The sequence below is a fragment of the Sinohyriopsis cumingii genome, chromosome 8 (genome assembly GCF_028554795.1).
Source record: "Sinohyriopsis cumingii isolate HCF-2022 chromosome 8, ASM2855479v2, whole genome shotgun sequence".
Lineage (NCBI taxonomy): Eukaryota > Metazoa > Mollusca > Bivalvia > Unionida > Unionidae > Sinohyriopsis > Sinohyriopsis cumingii.
This window is the reverse complement of record NC_142968.1, coordinates 54,631,324-54,655,712: the sequence shown is the minus strand read 5'-3', so window position 1 is coordinate 54,655,712 and position 24,389 is coordinate 54,631,324. Positions and strand designations below refer to the sequence as shown.

At 33.7% G+C, this 24,389-nt stretch overlaps 1 protein-coding gene and 1 long non-coding RNA gene across 2 annotated transcripts in view; one reads left to right on the top strand and one right to left on the bottom strand.

Annotated features, from left to right (window-relative positions):
• The window catches only part of LOC149793553 (uncharacterized), a 278,258-nt gene extending 255,192 nt beyond the window's left edge, over positions 1-23,066 (top strand). Inside the window, exons 7-9 of the mRNA XM_089967524.1 lie at positions 5,163-5,291; positions 8,705-8,739; positions 20,019-23,066. Of these exons, the coding sequence (XP_089823650.1) occupies positions 5,163-5,291; positions 8,705-8,739; positions 20,019-20,036 (182 nt within the window). The 3' untranslated portion in view covers positions 20,037-23,066. The remainder of the gene's footprint in view (positions 1-5,162; positions 5,292-8,704; positions 8,740-20,018) is intronic.
• LOC149793554 (uncharacterized) lies at positions 6,266-8,698 on the bottom strand. The gene is made up of 2 exons (XR_016422851.1): positions 7,219-8,698; positions 6,266-6,572 (listed from the first exon to the last, which is right to left on the bottom strand). It is a non-coding gene; the product is annotated as an uncharacterized LOC149793554 (long non-coding RNA).
• Positions 23,067-24,389: the final 1,323 nt, after the last annotated feature.

Here is a 24,389-nt window from a genome sequence, read left to right as displayed (position 1 = left end):
GATCACCGTTTGTAAACCCCATTCACTACCTGACATTTATGACTTCATTCTTCCACTGTTGCATTAATCACATATTGCCCAGGGGGTGGGGTAGCTTGTTGCCATCACAAAATGTGATGAAAGTGGCATATTTCAATATTTTGCAAATTAGGGGATAAATGTCATAACAGCAGCAAATACTGGACCTTCAGTGCTTTATGATTCGAAAATAAGTTTAAACCAAAACCTCAACATTTGATTTATAAATACAGAAAGATAGGACTGAGGGGACCCAAAGACCCCCTCCCAAAAATCCATTTTAGACTCTGAGAGCATGCAAAGCTGCTCAAGGTGGCCCTTATTATCATAAAATTTGCAAAGTAGTTACTTCATTACAACAACATAAATCAACTGAAATTAACAAACACCCACCAATATACCCCCCATTGGTTATATGAAAACAGGGTGATATACATGTAATCTGTGCTGCAAAATATAGCAAGTAGTTGTGACTGAATAATTGTGTGAACACTGGCATGAACATGTACCTTAGCACTAATATTGTTGGAGAACAAGTTGATATGACAATGAACATTGTGAAATTCTTCATGTTCCGTATTTGCCGGCCTATAAAACGATATCTTTTTACCAGAAAATCTTAGCTTCGTATAGTGTAAAGTTGTTAAACTAAGTAACAGAAAGAAACAAAAAACAACACGTTTTGTAAAGCTTAACAAATGATTTCATTCTCTACATTATAATATGAAAATTTAAGATTAAATTGCAGTATTGTGAATTAAATCCAAAATAATCCTGTTAAAGAATAGAATTGTACCAAATAAATTCCAGGTCTCAAATGCACTGATGTACCAATATCCTTGAATATTCTGAAGTGACAGCAGTCCTGATGTATCTTTTGAATGAATTCATAATAATCCAGAAATAATGTTTTAGTCTAAAGTCAGTTAGCACTTTTTAATTCCAATGAACAGCCCAAGCAAATTATTCCTCTCAAATTAAATCCTTGCTCAACATTATATGCATCTGCATGCTGATATTAAAACAAGAACAATGTTAGGAAATAGGAACTAAAAATGTATATACTTCTCTCTCTCTCTCTCTCTCTCTCTATATATATATATCTATATCTATCTATCTATCTATCTATATATATATATATATATCCATGACTCATATTACAATTCAAATAAACAACCTCTTTATAGCACATTGCAATCTACAGTTATGCACCAATTGTTATGGACACAGTATATATATATATATATATATATATATATATATATATATATATATATATATATATATATATATATATATAAATAAATAAATATATATATAACACAGTTTCCATCAATATTTGTGGATGACATTTGTTTTGGCAAGCACACTTATTCCCATCAGTTTCTGTTACATGAAGTTTCACTTAATGTGTAGAAACTTTTGACCAATCAGAACGTGCTGTTTGCAAAAATTGTCTGTTAAATAACATACGGAACAAATACTTTACAGGATTTATGGGCTATTAATTCAACTCACATAATAAACTATGGAAACATCATGATATTAAAATTTCAGTGAACGTAAATTCCTGAATGTACATGATCAAAACCTATATTTATCAGTATAGACATTATTGGTGCTAGATTTTATGAAGAGAAAATTGTGAGTCGCTTTATATTTTGAACCTTCACATGTTTGAAACACGTGTTTTCAATTACGCACCAGAGTCAGATGCTAATTTCCGTAACAAGATTTTCAAGCACAAATTCTGTTAAAGGGGCAAAATTTCGTCATTTAATTGTCTAGGATTTTCTTAGGTGCAACTAGGATAAGCTCTCAAAAGATTCTTATTACTAAAGTCTTGCTTTCATTATCAACCAATTTTGGTCAGCCAATCCCATACATACTTTATTTTATGTTCAGCGTATTTGAGCTGAAGCCAGTATTCATTGGCACACTGCCATGCCGAATTAAAGAAGGCCTTAGAGAAACTGTCCCTAGGTAAAGCCCCTGGGAAGGATGGCTTCACAGCAGAACTCATCAAGTGCGGATGTAGTGTGCTGCTCACACACCTGCACGACCTCCTCTGCCAGTGCTGGGACGAGGGTGCAGTGCATCAGGACTGGAGAGACACTAACATCATAACCCTGTACAAGAACAAGGGCGATAGAAGCGACTGCAACAACTACAGGGGCATATCACTTCTCAGCCTTGTGGGTAAAGTTGTCGCACGCGTCATTCTGAATAGACTGCAGACGCTTGCTGACAGTTTACCCAGAGTCGAAGTGTGGATTCCGCGCAGAGAGGTCCACAATCGACATGATCTTCTCTGTCAGGCAACTGCAGGAAAAATGCAGACAACAACACAGACCCCTCTTCCTGGCCTTTATAGACCTCACCAAGGCATTCGATCTGGTCAGCAGAGACGGACTCTTCACAATCCTGGTGAAAATTGGTTGCTCTCCAAAGCTGCTAAGCATGATCCAGTCCTTCCACGATGACATGAAAGGCACAGTGCAGTACGTTGGTTCAACATCCGACCCCTTTGACATCAGCAGTGGAGTTAAACAGGGCTGTGTCCTTGCCCCGACTCTCTTCGGCATCTTCTTCGCAGTCCTGCTCAAGCATGCATTTGGGATGTCCACAGAAGGGATTTACCTGCAAACACGATCAGACGGCAGACTGTTCAACCTGGCACAACTGAAGGCAAATATCAAAGTGTGTAAAGTAATCATCAGGGACATGCTCTTCCAGATGATGCTGCTCTAGCTACCCACATAAGCTGAGCTTCAGCGCCTGATAGCCCGCTTTGCTAAAGCATGCGATGAGTTTGGGTTAACCATAAGTCTAAAGAAAACAAACTTGATGGTTCAGGACGCGGACCCCCCAAGCATCATCATCAACAACTACGAACTTGAGGTGGTGAGTCAGTTCATGTACCTCGGCTCTACCATGCTGAGCTCAACAAGCGGATCGGAAAGGCATCAACAACTCTCTCCAGTTTGTCACAGAGAGTGTGGAACAACAGCATGCTGACCATGAACACTAAGATCACCGTGCACCGCGCATGCGTGCCAAGCACTCTCATGTACGCCAGTGAACCCTGGACTTTGAACGCCTCACAAGAGAAAAGAATCTGCGCCTTTCACATGCGATGCCTCCGACGCATACTCGGGATCACCTGGAGCGATCGAGTAACAAACAACGAGGTGCTTGAGCGTGCCAAGATTCTCAGCATGATCACACTCCTCCGCCAATGCCGCATCAGATGGCTGGGTCATGTACGTCGGATGGATGATGGAAGGATCCCAAAAGACATTTTTTATTTGGATATTGTCTCTGGCAAAAGGTCGATCGGATGGCCACATCTCCGCTTCAAGGATGTCTGTAAGCACGACATGAAAGCCCTTGATATCGATGTCAACACCTGGGAAGAGCTCGCTCTAGACCGATCAAGCTGGCGACATGTTCTGATCACTGGTCTGAAAGCCGGAGAGGATAAGCAATGCTTGCTAGCTGATGAAAGACGATCGCAGAGGAAGAAGAAGCAGCTCCAACCAACACCTGACACATCCTTCAAGTGCAGCAGGGACTGCCACTCCCGCATTGGACTACTTAGCCACAGCAGACGCTGCACAACCACCAACCGGGACATCTCTCATTGGCGCAGTTCCATCGTCTCTCGAGACTAACGGATGCCAACAATTTGAGCTTTATTTCAGAAAATCTCAACATAAAGCTGTCTAATCAAGAGTTACTGTTTTTACTATCACCAGTTATCTCTGTTTAATATAAGATTGGAATATTATCAGTCTTGTGATATTATGTAATAAATTAGTAAAAGGTCAAGGTGACCATATATATTTTATGTTCACTGATTTCTAGACAGGTTCCCATTCTTCCATATCATAGTACAGTGGGTCCTATATATACCCTTAATTTACTTGACAGGTCGATATATGGTAATATAATATACAAACAGTGGTGCGCATTCCAGTAATTCTGATTGTCAAAGATTACATAAGTGAATCTTAAATTATATTGCAAGTTCTTGCAAATCATACAATAGCAATGTTGCACTTTAGGCAATAGTTAAATATTTGAGCTTTATTTTTAAAATTCTGAAAACAATATTTAAAAAAGCTATCTAATCAAGAGTTACTATTTTTATTATCACCATTTATCTCTTCAATTTAAGATTTGAATATAATGACAGCCTTGACATATTGTGTAATAAATTAGTAAAAGGTCATGGTGACCATCTTAGTGTGCATGTTTGACTTCAGAAAAGGAGACTAAAATGCCACAATGTGCTTAAAATTACCCCAGAATTCATAAAATTTAAAACAAAAATAAGACAAGTATAAGTCAGTTAAAATACAAAATACAAAGTTCCAAAACATTCGCTTAAATTAAATTTGTTTGACACAAAATCATGAAGGGTCATAAACATTAGGTATGATGGTAGAGACCTAAGTAATCATAGCTGAAGAATAATGTTTCAAATCACAACTGGAAATTGTCAAATTAGTGACCATACTTACTTCTGTATGAGGTAAATTGTCAAACCTATATATTTTGGATTACATAGTCAAATCTACAAACATTTCCTCTCCTCCCCCATTTTTTTCATGGCAACAGTTGCCATATCTGAAAGCATGTTTAGCATCCCACTGAAAAGTCAGGTATTAATTTCCATAATGAATTTTTCATGTTCAAGTCTGTAAAAGGACTGAAATTCCATCAATAAACATTGTCTCTATTTTTCAGTTACAGATAGGACAAGCCGTCAAAGATTTGTTTTATTAAAATCTTTCTTTCATTATCAACCAAACCAGCCCAGCCCGTTTATACTGTACTCTTATTTAATGTTAAAAAATTTCTGGAATTTTTCCGTTCGTCCATATCATTAGTACCATGAATTCAACAAAGATTGTTTTATATTGGTTAAATTATTGTGGAGTGGGGCCGGACAGATAATTATTTAAAAACCAGATTGGAGATAATATAAAAATGGACTATATTAATGAAATCCGATTTAGGCCATGAGACAAATGTAATTCTGCTTTAAGATGGAAAAAATGCTGCTGATTAACTGTTGATGTCTATTTCTTACAAAATGTTTCATGTTTTGTTAAAATGTTTTGTTTTTCATTTTTCAGAGCCAACAGTTGTGCAAAAAGGAAACATTCAACCAGACTCTACATCCTTGAATGTTGCTGTGGCTCATTTGATTATTACTTTGATCATTTTCATATTCTGCATTTCCATATTCATGTTGATGAAATCAGGTGATATGATCATACTTTTACATATAGTTTTATGTAGGATCATTGTTAATGGTTCTTTTATATATGCACCATAACCCAGGTCAGATATTTGTTTCAAGGTTTTTGTACAATATCAATTTATTGTGCAGATACAAATACACATACATTACAAGAATGACAGCAAGGAAACTGAGTTCTTAATCCTTCTATATTCTTTTAAAATAAAATAAAATAATTGTGAAAGTTGTCTTTTTTAGGTCCTAGTGACAGATAATTAAAAGAGGCCAGAACAATTTGTCTGCTTTTTATGTGTTTTAGCATGCAGTATATAATTATATCATTTGAAATTGTATCAAAATGACCTGTATATGATAAATATTGTACAAAAACTACAATCACACATGCTCTTTTGCATAGTGGTCTCATTGCCTCAATAGTCAATTACATTCCCCACTCCTGAAATTTCCTCTTTAAAGTCATGTATTAAACAGTTACCTGCTTTATGCAATCCATGACAAGATATTTCCTAATCAAACAGTGGTTTGTTACTACTTAAATCGATCACTCAATCATATGGGCCATTTGCGTTCCAAAGCTTATTTTTAAGGTTGCAGCAAGCTTGTTATGTAAGCTGGCGGGAAGCTTAGATTTGAAACCACAGCAAGCTTGCCTAATTGCAAGCTTGCGGCAAGCTAGTAATAGGGAAGCATGCTATTGGCAAGCTTGCGCGAGCTTGTCATGTAAGCTTGCGGCAAGCTTACTAATTACAAGCTTGCGCAACTTGCAAACAAATGTGACCTAGCTAGCTGCATCAGAAGAACTGATATGTCATCAATTAATTTATTCTATACATGGTCACATACCTCCATTTTTCTAGCCCTTGATGTGCTTAATGCATGTAATATTAAATATTAAAATGAAAATGTTAATATATGGTGAACATTAATTAGCATGAGATCTTAGTGTCACAATGAAAGTAAAGAATGAAGTCATCAAATCATTTAATATTTAATCAGAAAAAAATATAAGAGCATATGAATCTGTGTGAGGAAACTCTTTATACTTTTGTTCTGTATGGCTTTAGAAATGTTCTACTAATTTACTTCCATGAAGAAATCTATTTGGGGGAGGCTGTTGTCAAATTGATAGGTTCCCTTTCTCATTTGTCAACATGACAAACTATTAGGTGAAAAGAAAAAATGTTTGCCATTTGAATTACTCTGAAAAACCTCTTCTCAACAAAATCCTCAGAATACAGTTCTGCATCCTCCTCTGCTTCTGGTGTGATTCAGGTATCATCCACTGAAATGGATTACAGCAACATGTACTATGTAACCAGGAAGAAAACACCCCGAGTATTTACCTCTTTGGCAAAAGCATTTCAGTTTTAGTTCCAAAATCACTTATCAAGTCCAAAAAATATCAGTAAATGTTATTCAAGATCATCCTTTAATGAGCTCCTAAATTTTACTTTTTCCATCCATTTTGAAAGGCACATGTCAAACGAATGGCACTTCAGAGCTTTAAACAAACAAAAAAATATCCGATAAAACTGGTTAGGTACCTAAGACATTTTGAAATAAAATAACTACCATCTTGTTTGAGCATGAAAAGAATTAAATGTATCAACTTCTGAACAATTGTTGAATCTGATATGCGAGAGGAAAGAAAGACCCTAAGAATAAGGGAAATGAGACTCACAAGCGTGCGTTTAATTTTATCATAACCCTATTGTCGATAACTGACAGCACTGCAACGATTACTGCAGTTTGGCAAGCGCAGCAATAAATAATAATGATCTTCATAGGTGTCACCTCAATCATTGGGTGAAGCAACATTACAAAATCATTTTTTGAGGTATTTAAATCGTAGAAGTGAAACAGAACGCTACCGCCAATCTACTGTCCCGAAAACTGGCAAAATACAACAAACTCTCGAGTTTACTCACCAACATGATAACTCCATGACCTCAAATTATCTCTCGGGTTATAGGATTGGGTACTGCACAAATACTGCTTCTGAGGGCAATGAAATTTACAGAATTAACGTGCTAAATTGTGACGGTTCAACTTTGAAAATTGCGCCTGATGTTTTAACGCGAGGCTACAATGGTTGTTTTGTGTTCTTCGACTCAAATATGTTGTTTGTTTATTTAGAGTTCGTAAACCAGTCTGCGGACGTAAAGAGGGGAAGTGACCTCCTTGAAAGACTCGATACCGAATTAAGTCTCTGTCGCGGAAAACCACATTTCATCTTCCATGGTTTGATTTGATAATTTTTTGAACAAGCAAAATTACAAAGCTCAATTTTTTCTGGGACATATGTCTCTCTCTCTCTCAAAGAGAAACAAATATTGTATATATTTTAAAATTTTTATTTAGTAAGTAAATAACTGACAATTATTTTTTTCTTCTGGCAGAAGATTGTCATTGAAACAAATACATGACAATTCTTAAAAAAAACGTAATGCCAGAAGTTAATATTACAAGAGTTACTGAGACTGTATATCATGGTGCAGTTGGTAAATAGTATTTACAAGTTCTTGACATCAAATATCTTGCTGTATTAAGTTAGTCTGTAAATAACTCTGCAATCAGCAATTACTTTCTATTTTACTGGATTTGACTAAATGGAATTCTTTATTCAGTCTTCCATATATGTTCTACATTAAAGTTTATCCACTGTGCTGCTGCTTGATGAATGACGGCAGATGCACCCCTTAATTCTTTGCATTGTAAATAAATTCACAAAAGATGAAAAATGTGCAGTTGTAGATAAAACCACATTGGTTCATGCATGTTTGATTCATATTTATAATGGGAAATTGTCTGATCATTTCAGAGCCATACCTCTTGAAAACATTGTTGGACTGGGTTTATTTATTAATTTTTTAAAAGATAAGAGCTGTATGACATGCTAAAACCTAATAATGGAAAGTGATTGAATTAGTTCTATAGTAAACATTGTATGGGATGACTTCAATAATATACTGGTTATTTGTATTTGTAAGGACAAGTTTTTGTATAGTTTAAAACTGCTTTACCTGTAGATTGAAATATTTGTATTTTTAGGAACATAAACAGATTAAAGACAACCAATAGTTATTTTATGATTATAATCCATGTCACTCACTGACAAAATAGCCAATTCAGTGTACAATCACTTAAAGAATTTCTTTTATATGCTAAAAGCTAAATTGTTTATCTAACCTGGCTGATATTTTAAACAAGATATATCATTAAATTGGAAAAAAAAATATATTTGTAGAAATAAAATACATTTTATATTAAACAAGGACAAGAAATTGGTGTAATTTAAAATATATAAAGAAACAAAGCACTAGTCTGATTTTGGTAGTACTGACACAGATATGTAAAATGATTGTGTAGTTATCTGCTGAAAAAAGATTTGTTATGTATGTTTATCTTTTTCAGGTATAATTTCAATGACTCAACAAAAAGTAAAAAAAGTAAGTAACAGATTTTCAAATGCATTTTCTGTTTGCGTGTTTCAGTTTGTTCAACATTTTTTTCTTCTTATTTGGTTCAAATATTGCCTTTAATACTTATTTTCTACTTTCTATAATTTCAGTTACTTTTCATGTATTCAGTTGCTTCAAAGGATCCATTTGTATTTGAGATATTCAGTTGTTTTTGTAGTGTTCATGCTGCTTTGCTGTAGCTTGGTATGTTTTAATGTACTGAATTTGTGTGCTTATTATATTTAATATTATATACTTCATCTCTTTTATGACAGGGTTTGATTTGTTTCGCTCATTAAATAAGATTGTTATGAAATAAGATGTATATTTAGCATACCTTCACTCTGTTTTTCTGATATATATGATAGATTATAGTTTTCTTCACATATGATAATGTTTTAGGTGACTAGTTCTTAAACATACATAGTCTAAATTGTTTAATCCCAGTTTAGATAATACAATTAAAATTGTTGCTGAAAGGGGTAGGTTATAAGTGTAAGTACCAGTTTCAGTTATAACCAGATGCAGATGAAACTTTTAAAGATAAAATATGCCCCTCTCTCTTCCATAAGTATGTATTTGATATTTACCCAGGTCTATGTTAAATAAAGGAAGTCAATTATTAAATAGCCTATGGATTTCTTCTCAGTTTTGGTACCTGTATTCATGGATTATAGAGGATATATGCACTAAAAATCTGCTATCACTCATATTGCTTAAAATTATATCCTACTGGTAAATTGCATATTTGTAAACAATATACGTCTGAGATAATGATACAACTTTATTTTTGTTTTGCAACAATATAAAAACATGTAGGTATTTAAACCAGTTTCATTTCATTACCTCTAACACCTATATTAGTTTTCATTCAAAACATTTCATGCATGTATATATTTAGTACTAACTTTATGTCGTATTCATGCCAGAAGCATCCCATAAAAGGCAATTTATCTATTTGTTGATCATTTTTTATACAAAGAATTGTAGTGCATATACTTTGTAAATTAATTAGAGCCAAATGTTGATACCGTGTATTTAGAATAATTGAAAGTGTTTGTCAGCAATGAAAGCTGTTGGTTTATGCTTCATTTGGGAGTAAAGCTTAATTTATGTTTTAACAATTCAAAGAAAAATATTCCATATTGAAATAACTTAAAATCTAGAGTGTCTACTAAATGAGTGTACATGTTTTGTTCACAAAGTAGTTTCTAATACACAATGCTCTTTTTAGATACATGTGTCGTGCAGTATTAAGGTGTTCAGTATTGCAAAATACTGAACAGTTCTGACAATATAAAGTTAACGGAGAAAACAAACAGGTATACACTAAGCCATATTAATATTCAATTTTGACCAGAAGACTTCTTATAGTTTTTATGCAGGTTCTAAATGAAAATCCTCTGATCAGATGTCCATTGTGGCTGCTACAGTGGCCTATCTTCAGAACTGTGTTATAATTGTCCCTGAAAGACTTCTTTTAATGTTTGTTTTAAATTGAAATGTTGCTCATGTAATGCACAGCATGGCCAGGACAACAGCAATTTTGGAAATCTTGTTATTGCCACTCCTCATGAATGAAAAATCATATTGACACAAAGATTTCACCAGAAGACTTGAGATGTGTAATTGGTCCTAAATGAAAGTGGCAATTGGCTTGAGCATTCAATGTGGCCATCTTAAAAATCTTGTTATCACTAATCTGTTTAAATGGATGGTCATGTCAACATTGAGTTATTTAATGACCTAAATGAAAAGGGTGCCATGCTGCAGATATTCAACATTGTTGCCATAGTGGTCATCATGAAATCATACATCTGAATTAATGGCCATATCAACATAGGGTTTTACTGAAAGACCTCTATTGATGCACAGTTGGTCATAAGTAAAAATGGTGTTGTTCTATAACTCCAATATAGCTAACACAGTGGACATTTTGAAAATATTGTTGCAACTTCTTGTGTTTAAGAGCACCTTTGATTCAAGGAATAGTTTAGGATCTTACAGTCTTACTGTTTCTTTGGATTAAAATGAGCTGTACTTTGTGATGATATAAATTTGAACAGGAAAATGTCCAACCTGTGATTAGAAGTATAGAAGTTTGCATTTATGCTTGCTTTATGAAGATCATTCATTTTAAATGTATTATTCTATGGCACATATTAGAAATGCAAAAGAGTTACACATAAGTTATTTTAAACCTATTATTTTATTGTATATATTTATGAAGCAAAAGCTTTTTCCATAACAAATACAAGACACACAATACTTAATGCATCAGGTAAAAATTAGGGAAATTGAAATCATACTTTAATGAGTGCAAGAACTAAATGGGTCATGCTGTGAGATTATAAAAAAATAAAGAATAGGGAGATTACTATGAAAGAATGGGTCAGGTATATTCTGCACATATATATGAAAAGTTCTTACGTCATTTACCTTTTCAGTGGCATTCTTTGGTGACTAATTTAATCATATTTGTATTAGCATAGCTTCAAGAGGTTAGGAATGGTTGGCTTGGTGTCAGGTTAATGCAACCAAGTGAAACATGATATATACACAATATGTACAAACATGCATACATACATACATACATACATACATACATACATACATACATACATACATACATACATACAACTAAGTGATTTTAAACTATGTTAAAGAAAAAAAACGAAAACCAACAAGTGTATTAAAATCAATAAAAAATTATAAATACAAAATGTAAGAGGAACTTGCAGTATTGTGAATTAACTCAGAAATAATCCTAAACATTCTATCCCAAGTCCAGAAGTGTAACGTCTTCCAGGTGAATTCCAATACTGAATATGCTGATGTATCAAGACTTATTAATGAGCTGCTGTGCTAGCGGTCTTGATGTATCACAATGACATAATTCATTGTGTCTTTGAATAAATTTAAACTAATTTCAAAATAGTCATTTTGTCCTAAATTATCACTGACCACTTTGCAATTCTAGTGAACCATTTTTGAATAAATAATTTGTCTCAGATTATATATACATACTCAAATATCCTATGTTGTAATATCATTTCCTATATAATAAAAAAAATCATATTAATAGAAATTTACACTAAACTGTAAACAGTACCTTTCAAGGTTATAATCAAGGCTAGACCTTCAACTCAGATATTAGTAAACAACTTATTTAAAACTTACAAATAAGTCAAAAATCAGATACATCCTTAAACTCTATTCTCAATCATAAACAAAGGTCAAGCAAGAATATAAATTAAATATAAATAACAAATACATCAATGTTCATGCATGTAATATACATACAGGCTGTATATACATGTGGACATATGCAACACCAATGCATGCATCTGCATACTTACATGTGTACTGCTTAATCAGATGATGACTTTGGGAGAGAAAAACAAGGAAATTCTTTGAAAATAATAATAGTTCACATGACAGATAAGCCACAAAATGACATTAACAAAGAAAAGATTTGGATTTAATTTTCTTGAACTCATTTTGTTAGGTTTAAAGCTTCAAGAGTATTTTTACATGCATGACCTTCTTAAGACTTAAATATTATTAGTGTTTTACCAAACAAAAGCATTTCAAGGTCATTATGAATTGGAAGTTTGAGTAGGTTATTCATTTGGTGTATTCTAGGAGTATAATATAGTTTACATTCAAAGAAACAGTGGTAGACTGTTTCATTTGATTTGGAACAACTGCACAATGGATTGACAACAATGTGGTTTAAATATAAATCCACATTAAGCAGTTTATTCCACAATATAGCATGTAAAGTGGATATTTTTCTTCCACTTAAGGAGTATTAGGATGGCACTTGCTTGCTTTTATTTTGTTGTTTTTGGGAAAAAGATATATAAGTGAAGTTTTTTATATTGTGGGGTAGATTTTTCCATAACATGGTAGTTGTTTATTAGCTCTAACAACAAAATGGTATTAAAAAAATGTAAGCTGTTCCTTAATGAAAATATTTGCACCCATCCCTTGTATTAGTTTGTTTAAGCTTCTGGAGTTTTATGATTGACCATTTTATAAAATATGTTATGAATGTTTAATTTTTAGTTTGTGATTGACCTTTGTCCATAATTGATGGTAGGTAGGGATGTTTGACCTTCCTAACTAGTGTAATTTTTGTTAAAAACATGTTTACTTGGATCTGAGCTTGGGACATTGACTTTCTTCCTGAAAATGATTGATGTACCTGATATTGTCATATTCTTTACTACAATTTCAGATAAAGACCTGACTGTATTTACAACTTAGAATAATCTGGAAATTAACATTTTGGTCTTCATCCTGGTCCTTTTTTGTCTTAGATTCTTTTTATATTAATGCTGTTTACATCAGAATTATTGATTCCTATCTTAACATCTATAGTGGATCAGTCTTATAGATGTGTTCATTTATAATTTGAGAGGATTTATTTATTTACGAAGTGCTCATTGATATTTTTGGACCAAGTCACTTTTTGGGGAATTATTGTAAATTTTCATTTAAAAACATTCTGGATTATATCATTGTGATACATCAAGACTGTTAGCACATCAACACAAATTATTGCTATTGGTACATCAGAATACTCAAGATTCAATTATTCATTCAGAACACCACTGGAATTCATTCAGAATACTCTATGCTTTGCAATTTGTAATAACAAATTTATTTATATTTGAGATTTAATTCACAATACTGCAAGTTCCTTTTAATTGTTCACCTTGTATTCTAGGAAAATAGATCATTTGTTGAATTTTACAAAACTTCTTGGTTTTCGCTTTTTTATTGTTACTTAGTTTGAAACCATTGACTCATAACAAATGTAACACATTTATGGACTTTTCTGCACTCTGTTAAAGGTAGCCAACCACATTCTCTGCTTACAAATTTAGATGGTGTTACAATTTCTCCTGCTTTGTTTTGTATCTTTTCAAGTCAGTTAGAAAGGGTTAAAGTATCTGCCTCCAATGCAGGAAGTCTTAGGTTCGAACGCTAGCCGAGTCATACTAAAGAATTATAAAAATTGTACTAACAGCTGCCTCACTTGATGTTCAGCATTAAGAGGTTAGGACTGGTCGGCTTGGTGTCAGGTTAATGCGACCGAGTGAAACATGATGCCACTTGTTTCCAGCATGATATGCCAGTGCTAGGCAGCACTGCAAACTGCCACACTCCAGACATTGTAGCAATATGACTGAAAACTTGTTAGAGCAACATTAAAAATCCAAATCGCACACACACACATACCTGTTTTCTTATTTTTATTTAAAATATATACAATTTCCTTGAACAGCAAGCATTAGTATTTCCATGATGTTGTACCCATATCAGCAGTAACATCCCATCTCTGTTCATGTCTAGGGCCCCGAGTGGCCGAGTGGTCTAAAGCGCTCACCGTTCAGGATCACTGCCATCTCACCTCTTTCTGCGTGGGTTCGAGTCCAAGGCTCGGCTAGCGTGGGTACGTGGGAAAGCCTGCCAGTAGCTTCTCGTGGGTCGGTGGTTCTTCCCTGGGTTTTCCAGGGTTCTTCATCCACCAGTTATACTGGCCGTCATGTATAGCCTATCTTGTGCTGAAAAATGGCGTTAAAAATTAGAACAACAACAACAACAACAACTGTTCATGTTTAATATTATCAGTTTAAGCAGTACTGCATTAAACTTGTTAAAATTTATCAGTTGTTGCATCTGTAAAATGTATCAGTATTGCAACTACGAAAACAGTGCCTGGGTATGGTATATCGTTCTCATCTCAAGATGCAGTGTGTTTCGTCACATGTACATTAATGATTTTAACATGTACTGAATGAAGTAAATGTATTGGTTTTGAATCACATGCACCACAATACTAAACTCAATGCCTCTAAGACAAACGTTCCAGAAATAATGCTTTGAAAATACTTGCAATGATAACCCGGTGGGAGTTAAAACTGATGCAAATGACCATGTTTACGTGGCTACGATAATCATGCTAATATCACGTAGTACCGAGGAGTATAGATCCATAAACTACACTAGTGTTCATCAATGTTGGCTATAAATCCACTTCAGATCTTAAAATAGTTATTTGTTTTGAGTTTATGTTGTAGAACAATATAACTGCCTTATGACCAAATTCCCTCCTCAGCATAAACAATTTTAGTGGTGCGAAGCTAATAACAAAATAGAAGAAATCCAGGCGGGAATCCATAAAGGCTGCTTGGTAATATGTTTTCAATTAAAGCAATGATACATAAATATCTGGGTAAAAATGAAGATTGTTTCTATTGTCCTTTTGTTGTCTTTTCCAAGGTGTTTGACTCGTCTGATGATATACAGTTACTAACTTGAATAGTTGATAAATATAGATGTGGAATTTTCTATAGTGGAGGTACAAAAGTCTGCGTTCAAGTGTGCAGCTGAATGGAAAATTTACCGAACTCTTTATTTATAATATTGACAAACGACAAGGCTGGATATTAACCCCTCTTCTGCTTAATCTATATATAAAGTATTTAGTGTCAGATCTCCGATAAGTGTCCAAATGGGACAGATTAGCTCACGCGATTTTTCAAAACCCCATACGTCGTGGTTGGGGAGTCAAGCCCTTCCACTTATGGAATGCGTGACGGAGCGATCAGTGCTTGTAAATGACCAATACACCTGATCTAGAACACCAATGAAAACTCAACCAAGGAGGGGCTGGTCAATATTACTGATTGACATTTTAACAGCCAATGAATGAAGCCCACTCATGAAAAGACAGACTTCCTGAGTGATTTACAATCAAATACCATTTTGAGAATCAAGTGGTCTTAATTTAGATAATATATTTGGACAATACAAAACAAGACTTGTATATTCTGTACTTTTAGAAAAGGTTCATCGACGTCATTTGCAGTATGTTTACACTTTTACTTTATTCGAATAACTCTAAAAAAACTTGCAGACTAAGTCGACGATAGGCACAACTTGTTGAGCTTCTCTTCAAGAGTGTAAATTTATCTTGCTGTTTAAACATCAAAAGAAATCATCTGAGATGTGCGAAGTTGAATTCAAAATGACAACCTATTTTGTTTAAATAAACAGCAACAGCGTAAACAAATAAAAATACTGAATCTGCACGTAAATGAGAACCACGGGGGGGGGGGGGTGTGCATGAGGCAACCCTCGAAAATTCTAATCGCAAGTTTGCAACTTGCTAGTGGAAAAATGTCATTTGCGAGCTAGAAAATAACAATAGGCTATCATGATGGTGATATTTTCCACAAAAAAAATTTGATTTTCTTTCTACTTAAAAAAAAAAAATAATGTATTTACTGGCAAACGATTTGACTAGCGTTTTCAGTTTTTTGATGTGAGTTGCAATTGCCGAGAACATAGAATAATAACAATAGTGTACTTATACGTCTTGAATGCGTGCCATGCGCGGGTGAGAGGCATACATGGAGGCATATTCGGCGCATACATACCCACCCCTTTCATCGTATTGTCAATTGCGCATCTGTACCGAAGTAACTCGGCAATATTCAGATCAGTTCGGATTCAGAAGAGTTTATTGCGTCAGGAGCAAGCACCCTGTCCCTCTCAGACATCACGTGGGTATCACGTACTGTATGTTAGTTTCCGCGTGCTTTGTATTTTAAGTTCATTTTTTTCATTTTTGTGTTCACCGTGTCTTGTATTCGTCCCCCACTTCTCTGGGTCTCCTGTGTTTGGATTATTAATTATTTGCAGTGATTTTTTAATATACCTACTTTTTTGAAAATTCTAAATAATTTGTACTTCACGGCTACAAGCAAACGTCACGTGGGCGGAGATAAGCGCAGGCTTGCAGTGGCTGATTTATAGGTTAGGTAAAATGTTTTTATAAAAATTACAATTATTATGTTAAAAAAGAAGTAATGAAACCGAAATATTTATAATTATTAAAACTATGAAATGTCAGGTTTTTGTTTTTGTTTACCTGAACATTTAATGTTGACAGTTGTCGTCGTCCTCCCCGTCCCCCCATTTATGGCATTCTTTTGGATAGCGAGTTGTCATAACAAATTGCGAATTATTTATGGCTACAATTCTCGAGGGTTTGGCATGAGCAATCAAACCCGTCTTCCACGTAATCAATTTTACACATCTTGATTGCAGATGACAACTCTTCTTTCTTACCTTCCCCCCGCCTCCCCCTACCCAGCAAAATAATATGGAATGCAAATCACGACTGCACACATTATTGTAATAATTTGTACTTATCACTGGAAACGTCTTTCTTTGGTAACAGATTCAGTATTTTCTTATTGCAAAGCTTTCTGCAGAAAGATTCATCGGAGAACAAAACAGTGTTTTTACTCTTTAAATTAAGTCAGAACAGAAGCAGTATTGTTCAAAAGTGTCTCACTGGTTCAGATTTCTCATCCTGATTTACTTTAAGATGATACATTTATTGGCTTTGTAGATGACCAAAAATACTTTGAAAGTAGCTATAATAGGTGATTGCGAAACCACACTGAAGAACTTATTTGGAAAGCAACAAAAGATGAATCGAATAATGAAAGATAGTGCGACTAATATGAATAGATGTTACCTAACTATATATATATAATTCATCCGACCAATTTTTGAGCATGTGGATGTAGAATAGAGAAGGAATGTATATGTATGCCCTCGACCTCCCCACATCAGAGACTGACACTTTAACCACTTAGGCCAACGGAGCAGTCAAGAAGACAGGAAACTTACATATATTGATGTTTCAAATAATTTATATTAATTTATAATGGTCCCTTATACTAAAATGTAACTTTTGTCCCATATTAACAGCTGTCTTTTAAAGAAAACAATGTTACGATCCCGGGAATGATTGGCAAGTATAAAAAAAGCAATCGAAAAGGTGTCTTCAGATTTGTAGCACATGAACAACTTTCATTTCATGTTTCAAATTATATAGACTATGCCCAATTTATTTTAAATAATTAAGAATGTCCCAACTTTATTAGTGTTCCAGAACTTATATTCATTATAATATGCAAACACATCTCCATGATTGGTTTGATGTGCATTTGGATTATCTCATTTTTCTTGGATCTGAATTTTTTATGTTTTTTCTGTTGCTTTTTAAGAATTTATTTTAATTAAAATATCTAACCCAGTTAAGGTCATATATTTATCTGACAATAAGTTGTTTGCCTGCTTAGACTGACCACTGAATCTCTATGTTGTGACCCATGTGATCGTGAAATACTCATTGTGGAATCCTTGTGGAATCTTGATTGTGGAATCCTAATTGTGGAACCCTAATATCTCTTGCTGAGTTTTTGACAACTATATTCAACTCAATTATAATGGGACACAGCACTTTGGACAAGTCCATAAAATTACAGGCATGGACAGGTGTAGCAAGATACATGCATCTTTTTCACGCTAAGTTGTCCTAATTCGTTTTCAATAAGCAGCACAAAATATGCAAATTCTGCATTGTCTTCCTAAACCCTTATACAATAAAAAGAGGTAATTGAACCAATCGCTCGAAAAATCTATCTGAAGCTTTACATATTGTATAATAGCACTTAAAACGTAACTGCCTAATCGTTCTAATTTTCACTACAATACATCTCAGTTATGGTATTTTACCAAGAAATGTACTATTTTTTTAAATTGTGGACACAAACTGTATATATATATATGACACTAAAAACAAAAAAAGGCAGTTTAGTCGACACAAACGTTATTATGACAACAAAAACAAATCAAGCAGTTTAGTCCAAACAAACTTTATATATATGACACTAGAAACAAATCAGGCAGTTTAGTCCAAACAAACTTTATATATATGACACTAAAAACAAATCAGGCAGTTTGGTCCAAACAAACTTTATATATATATGACATTAAAAACAAATCAGGCAGTTTGGTTCAAACAAACTTTATATATATATGACACTAAAAACAAATCAGGCAGTTTGGTCCAAACAAACTTTATATATATATATATATATATATATATATATATATATATATATATATATATATATATATATATATATATATATATGACACTAAAAACAAATCAGGCAGTTTGGTCCAAACAAACTTTATATATATATATATATATATATATATATATATATATATATATATATATATATATATATATATATATATATATATATATATATATATATGACACTAAAAACAAATCAGGCAGTTTGGTCCAAACAAACTTTATATATATGACACTAAAATCAAATCAGGCAGTTTAGTCCGAACAAACGTTATATATATGACACAACGTTATATATATGACACTAAAAACAAATCAGGCAGTTTAGTCCGAACAAACGTTATATATATGACACTAAAAACAAATCAGGCAATTTAGTCCAAACAAACATGGGAGGTGGAGATCTTAGTAGCAATCTATATTTTTTTCTTCAGCTGAATACTAAATAAAAATTGATATTTGATCATGGAGCCACCTATTTTCAAGTCTGAACCTCAGTGGCAACTTTAATTTCGATCCTGATGTTTATTTTGGTTGTGGCTACTTTAGCAAGAAAGTAATATCTTAGAAACATTTGTAAAAAATCACAGACCTTCAAACCTTTCGAGTTTTAGCAGAAAGCCTTCAAATGTTGTCTTTTCATAACTTATTCATTTTGAAATGTTAAAATGTTCAACCAACACTAAAACTCATAATAATTGTATGGGTTATAGAGTGAAAAAGATCACAAAAAGTACACTTTTGCCACATTGAATATTGTGTAAATTTAAATATTGTCTCAATTTTCAGGCTTATGATTTTGACACTTGTATAAAGTCAGCATGTTCAATGATAACGTTTTACTGATTGATTCTTTCACCTATGTACTATTTAAACAGATGGGTGAAAGTGAACATAGTAGCAAATAATATAGACACAATACTTCAAGTTAATAGTACGAGTTATCAACCTTTTAAAATATATCTTCTTGAATTTCAAACACTTTTACCAAACAAGCGAGAGAAAGTATCAGCACACGAATGACACATGGACAGCATTTTGTGTTGTACTGGACATTTTTCACAGTTCATTGTTAAGCAAAATGACAGCTAGAAGTCAGTGACTGTCAATGTGCATGTGCGTGTGTGCGTGTTCTGGACTGCAACTGGTTATTTTCACATTTGTTTTCAAAGTTGATTTATTGCTTTCTATTAAATGTGCCATCAAATGTGTGACTTTTTATATTTTTGCCATGTCAAAATTCTGTTATCGATAGTTATTTCATTATCATGAAATACCTTCTTTACAGATCAAGACAAGCATGTAGAGAAGAATCCTGAAGAAAGCACACTGTTTGCTTCATGAAGTTCATCATCAAGCTGTAGAGAAAAATGTGGTCAATGGTCCAAATAGAGTTGGAGTGTTTCTTCTCAACAAACTTTATGTTGCATTTGATGTTTACATCATGAATACACGAGCTGCTGAAATGCATGGTATTTCTCGAATTTGTGAAAAAATGGATTATTCTACTGCAAGATTTTCCATATATCTTCCCTCAGAGATTTCTTCTTAGGTTCACATTATTGTGAGTTTACTTGGACATTGGTGGCAAGTGTTGTTTATTATTTTCTGATACCAAAAGAAAATGTCGACATTATACAGTACTAAACTTCATAATTAGCTGTTGCAGTGAATGTTCTCACTTTGAGTCACTAATTTTTGAATAGGGTATCAACACTTCCATGGAGAAAATGCAAAGTTTAAGCATTACTTTCAGTGTTAGAGAGTGGAATGGCCATTCTCTAAGTATGTTTGGTCAGGGAGAGACTGTTTGGAAAATAGATTTCACCGGCTAGGTGGCAATAATAATAATAAAATCATCATGATTATCATGATGTGATTAACCGAGTAAAAGAACTGTCTAGTTTCACGCTTCAGGAAGCAAAGTTTCTTTTTCAAAACGTTTCGAAATTTGAAAATGAGAATTCTTTGAAATAAATTATAAATATATTTGTTTAGCTTTAAGTGTAAGAAAATACTCTGGCCATGTGATTGGTATCTTTTTACAACAGTAGATCTGAAATTTATATACGTTTGACGTATAAGAGTTGTTATAAAGCCTATTTCCAACAGTGATGTTGTCACAACCCCGCTACTGTATTATAAATAATACTGATTCACTACTTATTATAAATAATACTGCAGAAATGCATTACAATTTAATGACTCACGAGCCCCCAGTCAGCTGTTCCGACTCTCTAAATTCATATAACAACTCAGGGTTGAATAAATTATAATTGTTTGAAATATACGAATGCAAGAATTTCATGGACAAATCTTCAGCTCAATATATCATAATGCAATAACGGCCGGGTTGACCAAATGCCCTTTACTCTTTACTTCGTCATATAGAAATTACTGTCCTATTGTGAGAGAGTCTCTGTTCAGTGAGTTTCCCCAAGTACTCATCTAATTTCTCTACTTTCCTCCTTCCTTCCTCTTCCTCCTTCTATACACTGTGCCTCTTGTGTACACACTAGAAGTCTCCACGGCTTCCTTCTTATTCTCTCGGTGTCGTCACTTCGTACACCCTGGAATATCTCAGCACCGTCTCTCACGGCACTCTGGGAGCTTCCTGAAGAAATATAAGGTCGTACACCTTTGTCTCCCTGCTCTACTCTTTAAAATTAATCACTCTCTCACGGACCTTCCATCAGACTAATGGGCGAACAATTTTACCAGGCCATATGTACATATAAATTTCCACTTATCGAATTCATGCCTTGCGCTCTACGTACGAAAAGCATTACTCAATGATTTTTTTGGAACACACTCACAATGCATCTACACATTGTTATTATGTAATCATTCCTACTGCATGCGTGCTAAGAATTACACATATAAATGGGGCCCCGATTGGCCGAATGGTCTAAAGCGCTCTCCGTTACGGATCATTGCCATCCCACCTCTGTCTGCGTGGGTTCGAGTCTCCGATTCGGCCAGTGTGGGTATGTGAGAAAGCTTGGCAGTAGCTTCTCCTGGATGGGTTGTTCTTTCCAGGGTTTTCCAGGGTTCTTCCTCCACCACTAATACTGGCCGCCATGTATAGCCTATCGTGTGCTGAGAAATGGCGTTAAACCCTACAATAACAACATATAAATACATATGCACATAAATCCAACTCCGTCTAATTTCGCATAGGGCTCAATCTATATTCTGATAGATGTTAAGTACATCGCAATATGTCACAATTCAATTATGTAATAAATTCAACAATATGATGCGATTATATATTCTAATAAATGCAACTATACGTGAGGATTAGGATTCAGTGTTCTAATATTTTCAACTATCTACTCAAATCTTTTTTTTTTGGGGGGGGGGCACCAGACAGATGCCCCCCCCCCTCCCCCATTCTAATTTTTAATAAATTATTTTATGTGTATTTGTTTTCCCCCCGATGCGTAGTAATGTATTATTTTATCGTTTTTTATAACGAAAAATAGGATTTGGGTATTTTGTTTTAATCCCTAGTGTATCTATAGAGGTGTATCTCCGAGAGTGATTTCAATTATCCTCTCGGGTTACTTCCCCTAGTCTTTTGGTGACCTTGCTAGGGTCTCCTAAATCCTGTGTATGTTATCTGTTTCTGCTATATGTTATGTTTGTTATAATTGTGTATTTGTTGGGATAGCATTTTTCACCTAATTCTTGTCGTGTATCGGTTTTTCTATGTAATTCCGTGTTTATATTATAGCGGAATTTTTCATAATTTTGAATTTTGAAGATTGGTGATATTCCCGTTAATTGTTTTGAATCTTAATGATTCTTATGTAGTGTATTAAAATCACCTCTCTATTTATAAGATGAGACTGAGCTCCAGGAGGGGTTCACACTTTTTTTAAAAAAAAATTGTGTGTCTCCTCCATGGAGCAGGTCTATCTTTTAATTATAAATGATTCCAAAATTCATCACAATAGTGATAGTTGAAATAAGATTTGTTTTGAAGAAAAAAAAGAAGAAAAAAATTTGTTAGTATAAGAGGATAGATTCAATATATATTTTTTAATTTTATACTGTCTCAAGAGGTTTCTTTTCCAGACTCTTCCATGGGCCTGTTCACTTCGCGTAGCGCCATGTGACATAGCTCCATGACGTCATTATCCGTACTTTCCCTCTTGAGTGTTACTATTTGTCATAATTAATGGGTCCACATATTTTTGTTGTATTTACAATGTAATTTAATATTTTATGTAACATTTTTTTATTAAAATTTCCATCCAGATATAAGAGGCATTGAGGTTTAAAAGTATCACTTAAATGTATTTCATCTATTAAAGTTATTCTAATATCAAAAGTTTCCCTACAATTTAATATAACATGCTTTTTTGTATATGGGGCTATTTTACACAGCGGACATTTTGGCGGTATTCTGACCATTTGCCGTCTCGCTGCAACCTCTCTTGTCAACCACGCATCATGCATGTATTTGAAGGCGAGGCTTTGTATCTTAAGAGAACCTAATTGGGACCGGTGCCCTCATACTCTTTTCCAACTGACATATAAATTCTCCTTTTCCACTTTACATTGTATATTTTTGGTAATGTCATTCCGAATCCATTTATACGAAAGTTTCTCGTACATGTCCCAAAATTCTTTTTTATCCCTATATTTAAATAATAAGTCCTTAATACTTCCAAATTTCTTTGGCGCTTCTAATAGTTTTATAAGATTGTTATTTTTATAATTCCCCACCCTAATCCGTAAAACGAAACCAAACCAATATATGTATATATATATATATATATATATATATATATATATATATATATATATATATATATCCCTTCCCACGGTGATTTAAGGTCGTCATTTAGTCGTTTAAATCTATTTAAAATGTTCGATATTTTTAAAATTATGGGACTCGGTATCCCTATCCCCCCATTTGTTTAGATTTATATAGTGTTTCCTTTATAACGTAGTGAAGTTTAAAGTCCCACATATATTTAATTATTAATTTATCTATATTATTGAGTATTATATTACTTATGTTGCTTGATTTCATTATATAGTTTAAGTTTACGTACATATATGTTTTAGCCACTTGGGCTCGTTCCATTAGACATAGTGGCGTAAGAGCCCAGATGTCGACATTCCTTTTTATGTCGCTTTTCATTTTTTTACAGTTATCTATTTCTTCGTTTTTGCCAAAGCATACTCCTAGTGCTTTAACTGTATCTTTAAATAAGTGGGCTGGTATGGTTGAGTGCCTACCACGCCAGTTGCCTATTTCTAGTATCTCAGTTTTGTCTTGATTTATTTTTGATCCCGACGCTTGTCCAAATTGTTCATATTCCTTTATTAGTTGTTCAAAGGATTTTGGATCATTTAAGAAGTTGGTTTCAATCATCTGCATGTTGTAGCATTTTCACTTCGTCGTTGATGTTTGGAACTTTTATACCTTTAATTTCCTTGTTTAGTTTTATGCTGATACTTAGCATTTCTATTGCTATTACATATAATAGCATAGATAGTGGGCACCCTTGCCTCACTGATCTTTTAATATCAAATCTTTCTGTCATGGCTCCATTGTTTTGTACTTTAGATGCTATGTTATTATACATAATTTTTTTCCATTTAAGGAAGGTTTCTCCGAATCTAAGTTTTTCTAAGACTTTTT